Genomic DNA, 18,976 nt, shown 5'->3' on the forward strand with positions numbered 1-18,976 from the left:
AAAGATTCTTTTAATATGCCCTTTAAAAACTACTGGGTCCAGCAAAATACTAATTGTAAATTTTAGTTTTCATTAACATGACTTATTAACAAAACATAATTTACTTATTCACACCCACTTAAATGTTGGTTTATAATGTACAATTCAACTATCCCATGTTTCATATACCTTAGTTTTTTGGCCTATTTTCTCCATTTATGTCATATTAGGGACACTTATGGTACTCTAATAGAAAAATCCTACAACAGCAAGATAATTCACGAGCTTCCTTAAATTAGCAGCTTAATTCGGTCATGGTAGAATGAGCACAAGGGAGATAAGCTTTCATCAATTTACATGAAAAGTAAGTAACTGTCTCCTCTCCAGAACAGTAAATAGAAGGGTCTTCTTCATAGAAAATTGACGAATTAGACTCATCATGAAAATCTTTCATTTTCTTAATTAAAGAGCTACTGATAGATAGATGGATATAGATACTTATCAGCCTGAAAAAAAATCTTTTAATAAAAATGATATAATGTTTGTAAGTATAAAAGTTATAAAAACATTTGTTTTCATGCTATATACAAATATTCATATAAGAAACCCCAGGAATGAAAAAGTATTGCACGGGGATCACGAGGTACATTTTAAAATAAAGATGATCATCTTCACCTTGTTTTTGAATTCTCCATTAAAAGCAAAATGGTTTTCTGGTTTTCCCTCTGGCACTTTATAAAATCTAAACCAATGAAGTGTAGCTTCCAAATAACCTGGTTTGTACTTCTTAACATCATCAATATCTGTAAGTGAAGACACAAGAATACTTTTTGTTAAAAATCAAAATTCATTCCTATTCATGGTAGAGCATTGAACTGAGGGAGTCAGAAAACATGGGGTCTAGTCCGACTCTGCTAACTGGCAGCATAATCATCAACTTACATCCTATCTCTTCCAGACTTCAGTTTGCAATGTAAATATTATTGCTTTACAAACACTTCTTGAGCATTTTCAGACACTGTGTTAGGTACAGTAGATGAGAACAACAAAGTTCTTTTCCTCAAGGAGTTCAGTGGTCTAATTAAAGGAACAGACAACAAAATGCAATGAAGTAAGAAGATTAAGTGAGATGTGCTTAAAGCAGATGTCATTCAGTGGGCAACAGAGGGCTTAAAGTAGGGAAAGTTACACCAGGGTCAGCGGTTTAGAAACATTAAGCGAAAGGAACACTGGAAATAGAAAGGAGAGGGCAGCACGGAGAAGAAAACATAACTAAAGTTGGATGAGAAAGGTTTCACGAATGTATCTACCAACTATTTACTAAGTTCCTCATTCATTGTGTCAGATGCTGTTCGAAGCAGTGAAAGAGAACAGTAATGGAAAACGAGTCCCTGCTCTCACTGCTCACAGAGTAGACAGACGCAGACAACAAAGAAAGAAACAAATACGTAATATGTGTATGCTAGCGGCAAAAAGTCCAATGAAGAACAGCAGAGTAAGAAAGAATGCAGATGGGGCAATTTTAAACAGGGTGATATGTGGATGGTTCATAGAGTTTTTAATTTATAATGATTTGTGGGATTTATTTTTAAGTTTTATTATCATGTAAGCAGCTTACCCACTACATTTTGAGGATATTCATTTTTAAATAATTGGATATTAGTGTATTAATAATAGAATCCCTCTCCATAAAAGGTTCCCAAGGACTGTATCCCTTCCAATAAATATCAATTCAGAAAGTATGACAAATAACTAGATAAAACTAGAAGTCTTTACTCTCCACCAGACTGTGGCTGAATGCTTAATTTAGCATAATATATTATAGCAAATGACAAACAGACCTGGAAACACTGAAAAATTAGAAAGTGAGAACTAAAATCAGAAGAAAACAAATGCGCAGGGATAATTTAAAGAGCACATGGTTTCTGACTTGCTCACCCAAGCCTTGTGGGAACCCCTCTCTCACTAGGCAGTCAGGAAAGGTACACATTTTGCAGGCATGGGTTAAACAAACAGAAATTGTCCTTTTGCTTTTTATGCTTGCCTTTTGCCTACTGTGGAAAGGTTTAGCAAGAGTTACATAGGTCTTCTAGAGGCCAGATGTTTCATGGAAGTGAAATGAGCATGGCGCGGCAGACACCTTAGGGGTGGCAGAGACCACGGCAAGCAGTAGGCAGTGTGCTGTCTAAAGGCTCTCAAATTTAAAACTTTACACTAGCTCAATGGGCCACACGTCTACCTAAAGTAATTCTGGAGCAAAGAGCAGAAACATTACGACTAAGAGGGAAAAGAATCACTTGAAAGCTAACACAGGCTATACTTGCTCGATTAATCATGGTCAATATGTAGTTACTGATTAAATTATGGAAAATGTTTAAGACAGTAGAATCTTTTTAGTATTACATCGTATCCTAGTCATAGAAGTCGTTGTCATGCCACAAATAGAACATTTAATAAATATTTCACCTAATACATGCTGTTTCCTCTTCAATTTCTGATTATTTCTTTGCTCATCTTTTTAAGAGTTCCTTCCAAGGTGAGCTTTGTATTGCTCATTTTCCTACATCCTTTCTCTGTTTTTGTACACACACACAATATATATATATATATATATATATATATATATATATATATATCTGTAAATCAGGTAATACTGAGTTCCTCCAATGCACTGTTTTCTTATTCGAAGGAGAAATTTTTTTTAGTCCACTCAAGGTGAGCAATCAGAAAGGCACTTAAATAAATGAGTTTCTATAACTTAAATTTGGCTTATGGCCTCATCATTGTACTTGACCCAATCTGCCATTCTCTGTCCCATGTATAAACTTGTTTCAACAACTGATTTTTAATTTACTGACATCAAATAAGAAAGGAAAAGCTAAGTTATTCAATATCTATCTCAGCTTAGGAGGCTTTCTCTTCAAAGATTATGAAGAGGATCTGTTAAGCAAATACAGTAATAAAAACCTGCAAATTTTAATAATACCAATAAGAAATGAATTCTCCGAATATAAGCTGAACTTTATCATTCTCAAATAATTATATCCTGGGTTGGGGGGAGCTAGATTTTCACCGAAAAAAAACTCCAAAATTGAAAATAAGCAATTTAAACATTTAAAAAACCTCAATACAAGTGCCTCAAACCAAAATCTTAAATCCAATACCAGTTGTCAGTTCAGTGATTTACTCTTCTGAAAATATGAAAAATTCCACCTAAAACCTATAAACTGATTTACAGCTTATAAAAGACTTTTATATAAATAACCTTATTTGCTCCTCACAAAACTTGTGAGAGTTAAGAAGAATAAGCACATTCATGCAGAACATTAGAAAACTACAGCTAAGAGAGATCCTGTCACGATGGCAGCGTAGGCAGACGTGACTCGCCTCTTCACACAACCACATCAAAATTATAAGTAAAATATAGAACAACCATCAGCTAGACCATCAGAAATCAAGTTGAATTCAAGTCAGACAACTATGGATTTAAAGAAGTGACCTCCATCGAGATGGTTAAAAGGGGGCACAGGCATGGAATGGGCTGGTCTCGCACCCACATGTGGTGGATAAAAATTTGGGAGGGACATCTCAGGAGTGAAGTTTCCCAGTCCCACACCAGGCCCCCCAGCCCAGGGTTCCAGTGCTTGGAAGACACATCCCCACAACTTCCGGCTGCAAAAACCAGTGGGGAGTGAGTCAGTGGAAGAAACTGCTGGAGCCCCAAGCAGTCCCTCTTAAAGAACCCATACGCAGACTCACCTACTCAGACTCACTGCCTCTGAGCTCTAGCACCAGGGTAGCAGCTTGAAAGACACCAGCGGCATACAGGGAGAAACTGAAGTGTCTGGCATCAAGGCCAGCAGAGACCATTGTCTCTTTTCTAAACCCTCTCTCCACAGAGCCATAGAGCCAGCAGGCTGGTGCTATATCTGAGACTCCATCAACCTGGCTAACACTGTGTGACCCACCTTGGAGATACCCAGAGACTCCACCCCACCCAACTTACTGGCCCACCCAAGCTGCTTTTCTATATGAATGGCTGGTCTTGGTTCCTGTTTCACAACTTCCTAAATCCTATCAAACAAGCAACAGCTGGCCTCAGTGAGCTCCAGGCCTGGCACTTGCAGCAGCCAGCCTAGATTCACAGCTTGGCTTCACCCAGCACAAGCAGAAGCCATTACAGATTGCATTATAGTTCATGGAGGGTGGCCCAGGCAAAACACAGGTCGGGCTGACCTTGGCCTGCACCACCCAGGAAACCCAGGTCCAGCACACCCAATGGATAGCTACAGGCCATGTTGGAGCACCACCACCCTGCCCCTGCACAGGTGATCCTCCACAGAGGGAGGAGGCTGGTGGTCAGTGTGCACAGCCAGTCCTTGCAACTGACTGGCCTGGCTAAATCCCTTCCCATTGACCTGCCAACAGCAACCAAGGCTCAACTACAAGAGGAGGGTTTACTCAGCCCGCATGAAGGGCGGACCTTGAGAACCCAACTTGGTTGATAAGGGAGGCTGTGCTACTGGACCCTATAGGACAACTACTACATTAGGCCACATTACCAAGAAACAGAGTCAAAGCAGTTCTGCCTAATAAACAGAAAAAAAAACACAGGGAGGCTGTCAAATTGAGGAGCCAAAGAAATATGGCCAAAATAAAAGAACAGTACAAAATCCCAGAAAAAGAACTAAACAAAATGGAAATAGCCAACCTATCAAATACAAAGTTCAAAACACTGTGATCAGAATGCTTAGAAAAATGATTGAGTACAGCCAAAAAATAAAGGAAGACGTGAAGGTTACACAAAGTGAACTAAAGAAAAATATACAGGGAAACAACAGTGTAGGGAAGGAAGCCAGGATTCAAATCAAAGATTTGGAACAAAAAGGAGAAATAAACATTCAACCAGAACAAAAAGAAGACACAGGAATTTTAAAAAAATGAGAGGCTTCAGAGCCTCTTGGACAACTTTAAACATACCAACATCTGGATCATAGGGGTGCCAGAAGGCAAAGAGGAAGAGCAAGAAATTGAAAACTTATATGAAATCTAATCAAAGAAGATTTCCCTAATTTGGCAAAGGAAATAGACATACAAATCCAGGAAGCACAGAGAGTCCCAAACAAGCTGAACCCAAAGAGGACCACACCAAGATACACCGTAATTAAAATACCAAAGGTTAAATATAAATAGAGAATCTTAAAAGAAACAAGAGAAAAGAAGAGAGTTACCTGCAAAAGAGTTACCATAGAACTATCAGCTGATTTTTCAAAGAAATTTTGCAGGCAAGAAGGGACTGGCAAGAAGTATTCAAAGTGATGAAAAACAAGGACCTACAACCAAGATTACTCTGTCCAGCAAAGCTATCATTTAGAATGGAAGGGCAGATGAAGGGCTTCCCAGACAAGGTAAAGCTAAAGGAGTTCATCATCTCCATTCCATATTATATAAAATGTTAAAGGGACTTATTTAAGAAAAAGGAGATCAAAACTATGAACATTAAAATGACAACAAACTCACCACTATCAACAACTGAATCTAAAAAATAAAAGCAAAAACAAACTAAGCAAACAACCAGAACAGGAACAGAATCATAGGTATGGACATTATTTGGAGGATTATAAGCAGGGGTGGTGGGGGGAAAGAAGGGGGATAAAGGTACAGGGATCAAGAAGCATAATTGGTAGGTACAAAATGGACAGGAGGATATTAAGAATAGTATAGGAAAGGGAGAATCCAAAGAACTTACATGCACTAGCCATGAGCATGAACTAAGGGGGGAAGGATTACTGGAAGGAAGAGGGGTACCAGGTGCATGGGGCAAAAATAAAAAAAATTGGTACAACTGTAACAGCATAATCAATACAACAGACTTGAAAAGAAAACTACAACTAAGAAAATGTAAATGATTTGCCTAAATGTATTAAATAATTCATGGAGGAACTAGTACAGCAGTCCCCCCTTATCTGTGTCCAATATGTTTGTTCCATGACCCCTAGTGGATGCCTAAAACCACAAATAGTACTGAATCCTATATATACTATGCTTTTTCCTATACATACATACCTTTCATAAAGTTAACTTTATAAATTTGGCACAATAAGAGGTTAACAATAGCACATTAAAATGAATAATTATTACAACATACTGTAATAACAATTATATGTATGTGGTCTCTCTCTCACAATATCTGGTAACCAATCTGACAACTGAGAGCAGGTAGCATACATAAAGTATGTATATGCTGAACAAATGGATGTTTCACATCCTGGGTAGAACAGAATTGGATGACATGAGATTTCATTATGCTATTCAGAATGGCGTGCAACTAAATATTTATAAATTGTTGAATGCTGGAATTTTTCATTTCATAGGTTTGGATGCAGTTGACCTCGCGAAACTGAAACTACAGATAAGGGGGGACCAGAGGAGACTACTATATTACATAAATACAAGTCTTCTAATTCCATAATTTTTTTTCTTCCACGCTAAACAATATTGTCAGATTTTATTTACATTAAAATATAAGTGCTAGGTATATTTTTATTTTAGTTTTTCTTTATTGTGGTAAAACATACATAACTTCATATTAAAGTTTCTACTATGGATAATTACCAGTATATAGTTTATTTTCAAGATGAACTAACCCAACAATACAAATAATCTAGAAGAGCTTTTTTATACATAATCAAGCTAAGTTTATTTCAGTTCCTGTTTTAAATTCCAAATGGAACTTTTTATTTTTTAAATTTTATTAATTTATGGAGAGGGAAAGGGAGTGAGAAAAACAGTGATATGAGAAACATGCATTGGTTGCCTCTCATACGCTCACTGACCAGGGAATGAACCAGCGACTGAGGCATGTGCCCTGACCAGGAATTGAACCTGTGACCTTTTGGTGCACAGGAGGACACTCAACCAACAGAGCCACACCAGTCAGGGCACAAATGAGAACACTTTTAATTAAGATCAACTTGATCAACCTCCTGGACGATTAAGAAAGACTTGTTTAAAATACTCTGCCTGCTGTGGTACATTTACACCATGGAGTACTATGTAGCAGAAAGAAAGAAGGAACTCCTGCCATTTGCGACAACATGGATGGAACTAGAGAGAACTATGCTTAGTGAAATAAGCCAGGCAAAGAAAGAAAAATACCATATGATATCACCCAATACAGGAAACTAAAGAACAACACAAACAAAAGAACTAAATAGAACAAAGATCAGAATAGCAGTCAATAAGGGGCAGGGGGGAGGGAGAGAAGGGGAATAAGTAAGGGAAACGTCTAGTCAAGGAACGTGTATAAATGACTCATGGACATGGACAATGGGGAGGGATATGATTGTGGGAGAAGGGGTGGGCTGGGCGGGGGGGAGCAATGGGGGAAAATGGGACAACTGTAATTGAAAAACCAAAAAAATAAAAAAATAAAATAAAATACTCTGCCTGATGTCTTGTCGTCTGCATGCTGAGTTGAATAGACAACTCTAAATAAAGCCCACACTCTGCTTCCTCCAGTTGTTTCAGCTTTAGCAGCACCAGTTGTGTTAGTTCCCAGAACATTTATGCCAACTGTGTCTTAGTTATATTATGAGATTTATTAAAATATTAGATCAGGCAGTGATTTCCAGTACAAAATAGAGACTTTGATTCTATAAATTAATGTGAAAGTTTTGAAACAATTCAATAAAACAGGTTGCTAAAAAGAACTATCAAATTAGGCCTGCTTAAGAAAATAGTTAAAGATGAGAAAAAGACATAGAAATCTACAATTATGCACATAGATTTTACATATGAGAGGTCAGGGACAGTCTCTGATAAATATTTTAGTAAATGAAGTATGGGAGCAACTCATTCAAATATCTGAAAGAGTCATCCTGGGAGGAAGATGGTAAGTGCAAATATTCTGAGGTATGAGTGTACGTAAAACGTTTGAGAAAGACAGTAAGGAAGCCCTGTATTTAGAACGGAGTGAAGAAAGAGCACGTGAGGGGATGAGATTAGAGAAGCAGCCACAGGCAGTCACATAGGACTCTAAGGGCCACACCAAGGACTTGGCTTTTTACTTTGAAACTGGAAACCAGTAGAGGGTTCTGGGCAGAGGAGCACAAGTTTCTAAGAAGATATGTCTGCAGTGCAGGGAAAAGACTGTGTGGAGAGAGAAGTGGAAGCAGGAAATCCAATAAACGTCTACTAAGGGTATACCTGTAGTTGTGTGGACGTGGTGACAAATGGTCAATTTTGGATTATCTATAAAAAGCACAACTGAGAGGACTTACCAAGAGGAAAAGAAAGTTAAAACAACAAAAAACAGTAAAGATCAGATTTAAATAGAACTTAAAGTATGAAAGAGCTAAAAAGGACTAGTCTGTAAAATTAAGTTAAAACAGTTACCTAAATATGTATTACCCTAGTTTTTTTTTTAAAGCTTCATAAGGTATCTTAATTTCTGACAAATCATGTGTAGACATAAGGTACTTTATTACAGGACTGTTTTCAAATTTGAAATTTTAATTAACAAAAATTATAGTTTCCTTAAGAGGATATTTTTTATTAAAACTAAAGATATGATTTATAAAAATAATCAGAGTTCTAAACACATCCATTGGAAATTTTATAATTTCTTTATTAAATGCTAGCTAAAAAATGCAAAACAAAATAATGATGAAATAAAATAACAAATTTTAAAGTTTAATTTGGTTTTACAAAGTCCAGAGCTCTTCCATCTTAATTTAGATTTTACTAACTACTTTTGATTTAGGAAGTTATGAAAGTAAAGAAATTGATCTAAACTATCTTAAGTCAAACCCTACAATTCTATCTCTGTATACATGAGAGGATCATAACACTTCCTAATTTTTAAAAGCAATCTTTATGACTTATCTTTTTCGTTCATCAGGGATATTGTACACCTTGTATGTAATGAAGTTTCTTTTCAGTATAAACCAATTCATTTATCTCTAACACCCAACAGAATGTCACAAATTGTGATTTACTAGGGAAAAAAGTGACTTGTGAATTAAAAGTTTCATTCTACTCTCTTTTATACAAAAAAAAAATACACTCTCTCACACCAGGGCGAATTTCTAGTCACATGTGTTTGCCGAAACTTAATTTTACCCAGATTTCAGAATTAAACTACTTTAAGACAATACTCTCTTTAAGCCAGATAAGCAAACAGTAATTATGTAAATGAGGTGAAAACTGAGTTGATAAGGTTCATTTTACACATACAGCCTACGAACAATCTGAGAGAAATATCTAAAGCATGAGATCTTTTAAATCTATAGATGTATTAAAGAACTAATGAACTCTAAAAATGATTATGTACTAAAAACAAAGAAAACAGTAAGAAATTAGAAACATGAGAAAATTATGACAACATATTTAGCATAATACAGTAAATCTAAAGTCCAAAGAAAAAAAGACACTAGGAAATGGCTTCATGCCTGAAATCTTGTCCAAAGAGTGCAAATAAATAAATAAATAGTCTCCAATTCTATGGATTTTACCAAAGGAAGTGACGCGAATGCACAACACTTTTGTTTCAACACTACAGATGCTGCTCTCACAGAACTAATCGGGTCACACCAGCCTCTACACAAAATAGCGGGAGCAAGCACATATGTTTCTAATGACATTTTATAAACATTCACAGGAAACAACAGTTCTTTTCCAGAACACACTGTATTTTCTCTATCACAATTAGAGGTTCCAAGTCAGAGATTTGTTTTAATAGTGTGTGTTTACTCGGGATCTCTAGAAGATTTCCATGTTTCCCACCCTGTTCCGCATGTCTGTGTTTAAGAGTACACAGACCAATGAACGGCATCCGCCATTTCATTTGTCCTTTCCTTCTCATTCTCCTTTCCCAAAGTTCTACTCTTATCAACACCTGTACTGAAAATCTGTGTTAACATCATGAAAAATAACGGAACTTAACACATTTCAAAAAAAAGTAATATCAAATAAGGTAATTCTACATTGAGGCCTATTTGTATTGTATAAGAAAAACCTCTCAATAAGGTTAGCTCATTTTTTTCCTGAAACATACATACATGTTCATTACCATTTCATGAGAAATTTGACATGAACAATAAAATGAAAACCATCCAGATGTCTTGTGCATAATATAAATTCAAACATTCTTCTAATCTAGTTTTAATAGGAAACATATAACAAAGTGGCTAAAGCTCACACTGTGGGTCAGAGACAGCCCCACAGAGGCTCCAACTATATCACTTAGCAGCTACGCCAAAGAACTTAAAAATGTGACAATGTTCCCAAGAAGTCTATTTCGTGATCCTTTAATTTAAATTTTTTCCTTCATCATTAACTTTGAAAATAATTTAGGTCTTTCTGCTTCAGAAGAAGATGGGCTAAAAATAAGGGATTAAAAATATTTCCTTTTCCTAGAACAACCAAAATTCAGAGATGGGAAAAGCCCTTGGGAACATTTACTGATTAGGGAATCAACTTGAGAGAAGAAAACAGAAGCTCTGAGAGGTCATATGACTTTTCCAAGGTCAGATAACTAACAAACACAGAGAGGATTTTAGAATTTAGATCTCCCCTACTCTTCACCACATCATAGAAATATGATAGAAACCTAAAAGACATTGAAAGATATCAAGTTTTAAAACAGAAGCAAAAGATTCCCAGAAGTTTAATTCTGTTCTTAATTATAGTACATTTTACTCAATTTGTCCCCATTCCTCAACTACCTCCTCCCACACCCGTCCCTACACACCCACACCTACTAAGGTACAACCATTAATGAATCAAAGGAATAAAGAGCAAAAGAGTCTTCTTTTTACTGGGACCTATAACCATAATCATCCCACGGATGCCTACATTACTGAAGAGCAAATGGCCAGCACTCCCAGAAGGCAACACTGTCCCAAGACCACAAATATATCCAGCTACGCCAACTGGATTCCAAAGGCTCTCTGCATGACTTTACACAAGTTATTAACCAATCCTCCCCACCACTGGTTCATCAGTTTCTCAACCTGAAAGAAAAGAAGGGAAATAAACAATTCATAAGTTTTAAATTGTGCACCATTCTGAGTAGCGTGATGAAATCTTGCTTGAGCTTGTGTACACATTAAACATCTATTCCAAAGGAAGCATTCAGCAGAGTTCCTTGGCAGGCAGTAACTCTTCCAGAAACGTCAGAGCTTTTAGAATGACAATGATGACACGTCAGCCCCTTTCTGTGCCAGAATACATGCCCGGGAAAGCAAACGGAACTCCATTCTTTCTGGTTACAAAGGTTAACACATATATGAATATTTTTCCTTAAGATTTCTATGCTATTCCTTTTTTCTTTAAATGACAGCACTAAATTATGTTTTAGGAAGTAAGGGAATCAAACACCTGTTAATTTGCTTATTTTTTAAAACTAATAATTGCAGGGACACAAAAATTGTTAATTTAGCAAATGAAAACTTAAGCCAAAGAGATTGTTTCCACATGTATATTCCTGCCTTGAAAAACAATATACCAATAGGCCCTCTTAAACACGGTTTCACTTTCTGGAGTTTCAGTTACCCACGATCAACCATGGTCCAAACATTAAATGGAAATCCCAGAAATAAACAATTCATACTTTCTAAATTGCACACCACTCTGAGTTGTGTGGTAAAATCTCCTGCCATCTCATGCTATCTCACCCAGGACGTGAATCACACCTGGGTCTAGAGTTATCTACACTGTAGATGCTCCCTGCCTGTTATCTCTTAGTACCCATCTCAGTTATCAGATCGACTGCTGCGGCACTGCAGTGCTTGTGCTCAAGTAGCCTTCACTTTACCTAATCATGGCCCCAAAGCACGCAGGTAGTGATGTTGGCAATTCACATATGCCAAAAGACGCTATAAAGTGCTTTCTTTGAGTGTAAAGGTAAAAATTCTCAACTCAATAAGAAAGAAAAAAAAATGTATGCTTCAATTGAAACATCTACAGTAATAATGAACCTTCTACCTGTAAAATTATGAAGGAAAATAAAAGCCATGCTATTTTTGCTACTGTACCTCACACTGCAAAAGTTACAACCAGTGTTTGATAAGTGCTTGGTTCAGATGGAAAAGGCATTAAATTTGTGGGTGGAAGACATGAGCAGAAAACGCTCCAACTGATGGCAATGGGTTAAGCCAGAAAGCATTGAGCCTACATGAAGACTCAGCAAGGATCCTCTGAAACATGTGATCACATTCACAGAACTTTTATTACAATGTATTGTTATAATGGTTCTATTATTATTGTTAATCTTACTGAGCCTAATTTGTAAGTTAGTTTATATAGTATATTTGTACAGGAAAAAATAGTATACATAGGGTTTGGCACTATCTGAGGCATTAGGCATCCACTGGGGGTCTTAAGGGTATCCCCCATAGATAAGGTGGGCTACTGTATATAAAATACATATAAATTCTGATAATATTAGAACAAGTGCAATGCTGGCCTTTGAAAAAAGTCTCAACTACCTCACCTAAAATAATTTTCTTATTATTAATGTAATTTATTCATCCCAGAACGTATCTACATCAATATGATGGTTTCTGATTTCAAATTTTGATTTTTAATTTTTCATATTTTAAACTATGAAATCACTACAACAGCAAGTTATTACAGGACAACAGACAATAGTTTTCATTTGTTTAAAGAGACCAAACAAAAGAAATCTTTATTGCTCTGCAAGTTGAAGTAGCTTCTAGGCCAAAATTACCTTCTCATGACACTGCTTCCCCAGACACAAGGTTCGCAGGCCTCAAGGGCAGTTCTGAAGAGGCTCAAACATCTATTTGATGAATATCTGAAGCTCTACATTATAGAGGTGGTTAATTTAACCAAGAGTGAAATTATACAACTCCCGTATTTCAATCTTCTCAAAAAGCTCTGAATTTGGTTATTTCATAACTAAGCACTATTATTCCTAATGGCCCAAGCATTCTCTAGTCACAATTTAGGTGTCCTGGGAGTCTAAGTCACTTGTTCTGGCCATTACAGCACCATTAAGGACATTAGAGCCTAGAACCTAATCACAGTGCATTAACGGTCTTAGTGCTCTCTGAGTATTAATAAGCCAGACAATGTGACCAATTTTCTATCAGGGAGTATAAGGAATTTGTTTTCAAATGATATTTAGACTTTTTTTTCAGATTTTCACATTGGCTACTCCCGCTTCAGAAGATAAAACATAAAGATTTAAATAATAATATGAAATTACAGAAATACAGCTAGTAACCAGTTTCTTTCTAACAAGAATACATTCTCTAATGCAAATGCTAATATTAGTTCAGTCATGTAAGAGTTAAAAACTGTAACTATTATAATAGGATATTAGAGTCTCCCAAAGTTTGCACATATGTTCATTGGGATCAAAGAAGTTATTTCATAGCAAATAAAACAACCCTAAAACTTCCCAGCAGAATCATATCTTAAATGTGTCTAGATTAATATAGCAAATACACACACACACACACACGAATTCTAATAGGTACCAACCCACTCAGAAAATCAATCTCTCATGCATTTTTTGTAATAATTTTTGGGAAATGTACCAGTTGGCAATAAAAATGAAAAACAAAAAAGAGGACGTCAAAGAATCTAAGAAAGAGTAGCACTAATAAGCTAGGGGGGAGGGGAGCAATGAAAAGAAACCCATAATAATAGCTATGCAGAGGACTTAAGAGAATAGCCTCTCAAAAACTGATCATTTTATAAATGGATGATAAACTGTGTGAAAAACATTCACACAAATACTATAAATGTTATTCATTAGTTCCCAAGTTTCAGATCAAGTCAAAATATGAAAAACAGAGGTAAAGAACATAACTTTAAACATTATATGTTTTGACGCTGTAGAACTAATAGTGTAGCTGAGTGAAGCTGGGTAGTAAGGGGCAGAGAAAGACAGAAGTACAGGAAAATGGTCTAGTTCTATCCTAGGCAGTCACCCATTACTGTTTAAAATTAATGAAGTAAGAAATATGGCTCAAAGTGTAATACTAAAATTATTAAGATAGTAGAAGAAATATCATAACAAAATTGAGAAGTGTATAAGAAGTTAATTTCCTAATCTTTCAAAGTAGCAACTTGAGTCAAGAGGGAAAAGACATGAATTAAGAAATAGAGGTGTAAGCACATGGTTCACAGAAGAGAAGCAACCACTTAAGAGAACTAAAAACATGTGACAAAGAAGTTATGAGAAGACTGAGGGTGGTGACAAGTAGGAAGAACTTTAGTTTTCATTTTATATGCATTTTTTATACTTCTGAGTTTCTATTTCCAACTATTATGATTATTTTTATGATTTAAAAAAATGCCATCCAAAATCCTGTGTTTGCGATTTTAGAAAGTAAATGTTGGCGGGACACAGAAGAAAAAATTTTAAAGTTGCTTAACTTAATATTAAATATAGTTGATTAATTTTCAGAGATATATAGTAGAGAACAGCCCCAGACTTTTACTATTAGCTAACACTTATTTAATCATATGGGTCCTAATATATACTTTTCTTTTATAATAAAATCATAAGTTGTCCTAAGAGGCATAATCATAAAATTGGTTCCTTTAGTTCAGAAGTCTCATCACTAAGTTTCTGTTTTAAACCTGTAACATATAAAATAAGCCATGTGCTCATGATAGTTGAGCTCCTCATGAATTATAAAATAGATACCTTTAAAGTTTAATTAGTATGATATAAAAAAAGCTATCAAATATTGTAATCAAATCATAACTTTTTTCTTAAGGAAACTTTAAAAAAACTCCTTCACAATTTAGGAAGCTTCCAACCCCTATAATTACTGAGCATCACTCAGTTCTCATCCTCTCCAGTTCCCCTCTTTGGCAGGTGCTAATGAAAACACAGACAACACAGCAGGCTAAGGAGTAAAGAAAAAAGACTAACATTAGAAATTATTTCTGTGCATTAATACTTCCTTAAGCAGCAGGTCAATGGAAACTCTGTTGTCTGTAAGAGTTAAGACAACAGCTATATGATGTTTTGAGAGATATGATAACTATAAATCTAAATGTGTTTAAAATCAAAATAAAAGCTGCTACATAGGATTACCTCGTATTCCATGATTTATGATTTAAAAAATAAAACTTATACTATAATTCCTTCAGCCTTTCAATTTGTGCCTACATCTATTTCTTCCTTGGGTCACTAAAATAAGAGCGAAGACAGAAGAAAATTCAATCAAGGTGTGTGGAATGTATTACAATCATGTGAAGGTAAAAACACGAGAGGTAAAAGAAAATGTTTATAACTTAAAACAACACAATTTACTTTATAATATTTAGATATATACGAGTACTTAAGGTACTATGCAGTGCAAGCAATATGCAAATATCCTTAAAGGAAATAATTTCCACGTCGTCCCCTATATCTTACCCATTCTGTAAATACAACCAAACATAATGTCAGCATACCATTTGAGAGTAAAATATGTGAATAATAGTTGTCTTTTAATTTTAGGATTTTAAAAACTTAGGAAGAAGAATTGTTATATTTTTCATGATGAAGATAATGTATGTGTAACCTTTTAGTAGAATGAAAAAAAGTTTTTTCCTTTCAAAACAATGATTTGTTTTTCTATTCCAGTTTTCATCTCAACCTAAATCTTCAGTATTTCTGCATGTCATGGTTTCAGTATTTCTGCATACTTTTTGTACAAGCACACACAAAAAGAGTTTAAAAGATAACTAAATGTGAAGTCATCTCCATCTGGGTACAAACAGCAGTAAAGTGAAAGAGAGCTAAAATTTTCCATTCTAAGCCTTCAGACACTCAGGGAGTAAGGTACTTAGCTTTGTAATCTGGTTTCAATATCACTAGTTACAAATACTACAACTGACTACAATCCAGTATGAATTGCTCTGTATAGTACTATAGATGGACAATGGACTTCATAATCAAACAGAAATGAATTCAATTCATGGTTCATCTATTTACTAGATATACAACTTGGACAAGTTATTTAAATCTTTTGAGCCCAAAGGGTAGAGGGAGTCAAATATATGGTGACAGAGAAGACCTGACTTTGGATGGTGGGCACACAGTACAATATACAGATGATGCAGCATAGAATTGTACACTTGAAACCTACATAATGTTATTAATGAATGTCACCCCAACAAATTCAATTTAAAAAAATAATAATAATATGTACAAGAACAGGCACCAGTACTTTTGACATATGCTAGGGGAGTTTAAAATGTTAAATCACATCTCCAGCTGTACAAAGCTAATGACAAGTTCATTCCACCTAAACACTAGTTTGATTCCAGCTCTCAGATATCCAGTTAAAGGGGGTATCCTTTAGTAGACTGGCATGACTTTAGTATGCCACTTCGCAAATGATTTGTTTTGGGGGAATGCTGAACCATTTATTATCAGTTCTCATTGGAAAAGCAGTTAATGTATTATAATTTTTTAAACTGGGTATTTATTTACTCTTCTTATATATGTGTGTTTAAGAAATATGATAATAAAGAAACCCAGGGTAAAATAATGAGACAGACAAGATATATATGGATTACAAACTGAAGTTTCCTATTTTAATTGGAGTGTCATGTTTCAATTTTGACCATGGGGTTGTATGTAATCGCCCCATCAGACCTTTCCTTTTCTCAAGTACATGCAAAAATAACAGAAATCCTTCTTTGCTATTCCATGTGCAAGAAAAGGTTTTAAATGCATATGAATTAAGAAAGATTAACACATAATTGTTAATGAGTTTCAGTCAATTCAGAAATGATATAGGTTCCAGTTGTGATAACAGCTGAAATCTAGATAAAACCAGGATCTTGATAAGGGTGAAGCTGGGAAAAAAAAAAAAGGCTAGAGAAATAGGGGTAAAAAAGCAGTCAAAGAACAGTAATAGTGGCCACACAGTCAACATTTGTACAAGACAGCCAAATGCTTTAAGTAAATTAGCTCTTATCCTGTTAACAACCTCACAAATAGGTATAATTATCTCCATTTACAGATGAGCAAATGGAAATTCAGCAAGGTTAAATGATCTAGCCGGAGTCGCTCAGGTAGAAGAAAGCCGCACAGCTGGACCTTAAACTGAAGCCTGTCTGACTCCAAAGAAAGTCCGTTCTGCATCACACCAAGCAATTTCTGGAACTTAACATTTCTGGAAAATTAAAATTTTGTCAGAGGGCAGTTATCTTTCCCTTCATTTCTACAGGACAGAACAAAAACTAAGTGGAGAAACAGCTTATGGCCTTGATAAGTACTCCTTCCTTAGTGTTTTTCCCATTACTCAAATGAACAAGAGAGTTTTAAGAAAGAAAAGAAGGAAGGGAGGGAAGGAGAGGGGGAAGCGAACCCACAGAATGTGCTTTTAGTCTGTCTACATCCTCTTTTCTCTCTAGTTCCTCTTTAGCAATATGACACAATTAGACTCAGCCAGCGTGGAATGCCCTTCAAACTCCATAGAGAGAGAATAAAAAACAAAACATAAATTTAACTCCCAAATATATACAGTGTGTTTTACATAATCACTTTTTAAATTCTAAGAATTCCAATGACACACTGATTTATTTCTGTTTCTGGGCAGTTATAGACTTACCATGAAACTTCGAGGCTTCAGGATCATTCACATTAATAGCAATTAATTTCCAATCTGTTTCACCCTGATCAATAAGAGCCAAAATTCCAAGGATCTTCACACGAATAACCTCTCCACGAGAAAGAACCTTTAAAGAGAAAAGAAATTCAGTATTTGCAAAGCTTTGGAGAAGTTTACTCATATCTCATAAAAATCCATGTGCTTTTGCACTATAGACTGAAATTTAATAAAGGTTTAGTAATTTAAAATAATGTAAAAAGTCATAAAGACTTTCAAGAAATGCCTCTTAAAATTAAGTATCTTGATCCCTTTTTAGAAATTAAAGTTATTTATAAATCTTGAAATTTAATGTACTAGGCCTAGAAATACACAGTACACAGAAAATAAACCCATGTATAGCATTACATAATATAACCCTGGCTTTGGTGCTTGGGGTTAAAGAAGACCCAAGATTCCTTTTATATTGCTTCATAATACCATATTTGCAAAACACATTTTTCAGGTACAGTGAAAAGTAAAATTTTAACATATTAGAATATAGCCTTAAGGAGCTAATGAATGACAATGAAAAAATTATTAGTATGTTAAGGATACAGACAAAACAGTCTTCATAAAATATTTTTTAAAGATTTTAAGAAAAATCAAGAAATAACATGATGTTCAAGCAGATGTTTCATGAGCTAAAATAATTTCAGTGGTTCCTTTAAGATGTCTGTGACAAGTTTAAATGCATGCATTACTTCTATAGCCTTTTATTTTTTTTTAAAGACTTAGCTATATAATTTCACTGCAAGTTAAAATTTGAATACACATTTCAGAATATATTCCTTCATGTTTCAAAATGAAGCTTTAGCCCTGACTGGCATGCCTCAGTTGGTTAAGTGTCATCACAACAAAGCAAAAGATTGCCAGTTCGATTCCTAGTCAGGGTACATGCCTGGGCTATGGGCCAGGTCCCCAGTCAGGAAGCATACGGGAGGCAGCCAATAATGTTTCTCTCACTCTCCCTCTCTCTCTCTTTTTCCTTCCCTTCCCTCTCTCTAAAACTAAATAAATTAAAAAATTTTAAATGCAGTTTTACATTTGGAAAGCAAGGTATGCAAAGAAAGCCACTTTTGTGTCTTAAAATTATTTGAGAAATATACCTAACCTTAAACAAAAAGTCAAAATATATCCTTTTAGAACATATGCAAAATAAATCTAAAATGTTAATATAAGTCTGTATGAAGCTGTAATTAGTTTACACAACGGATTAGTGAGATTGCATAAACTAAACTGAAATCTCAGTTTTAGGGGAATATACACAAATATATGAACCAGACTCTTACATGTTTAGCACCATATCGGACACTATGTATATAAAAAGAAAGGATCCCTGTTCTCAAAGGCTTAAAATCTTGTTG

General features: G+C 35.2%; 1 protein-coding gene across 4 annotated transcripts in view; it reads right to left on the reverse strand.

The window, feature by feature from the left end:
- PPA2 (inorganic pyrophosphatase 2) overlaps positions 1 to 18,976 on the reverse strand; it is a 94,699-nt gene that overhangs the window by 24,368 nt on the left and 51,355 nt on the right. For all 4 annotated transcript variants that reach the window (XM_090267978.1, XM_090267979.1, XM_090267974.1 and 1 more), the window contains 2 exons: positions 17,574 to 17,700; positions 655 to 782 (listed from right to left, as the gene is read on the reverse strand). In XM_090267978.1, the coding sequence (XP_090124104.1) occupies positions 655 to 782; positions 17,574 to 17,700 (255 nt within the window). The remainder of the gene's footprint in view (positions 1 to 654; positions 783 to 17,573; positions 17,701 to 18,976) is intronic.

This window comes from Furipterus horrens, unplaced genomic scaffold (genome assembly GCF_987537825.1).
Source record: "Furipterus horrens unplaced genomic scaffold, mFurHor1.1.pri manual_scaffold_2, whole genome shotgun sequence".
Lineage (NCBI taxonomy): Eukaryota > Metazoa > Chordata > Mammalia > Chiroptera > Furipteridae > Furipterus > Furipterus horrens.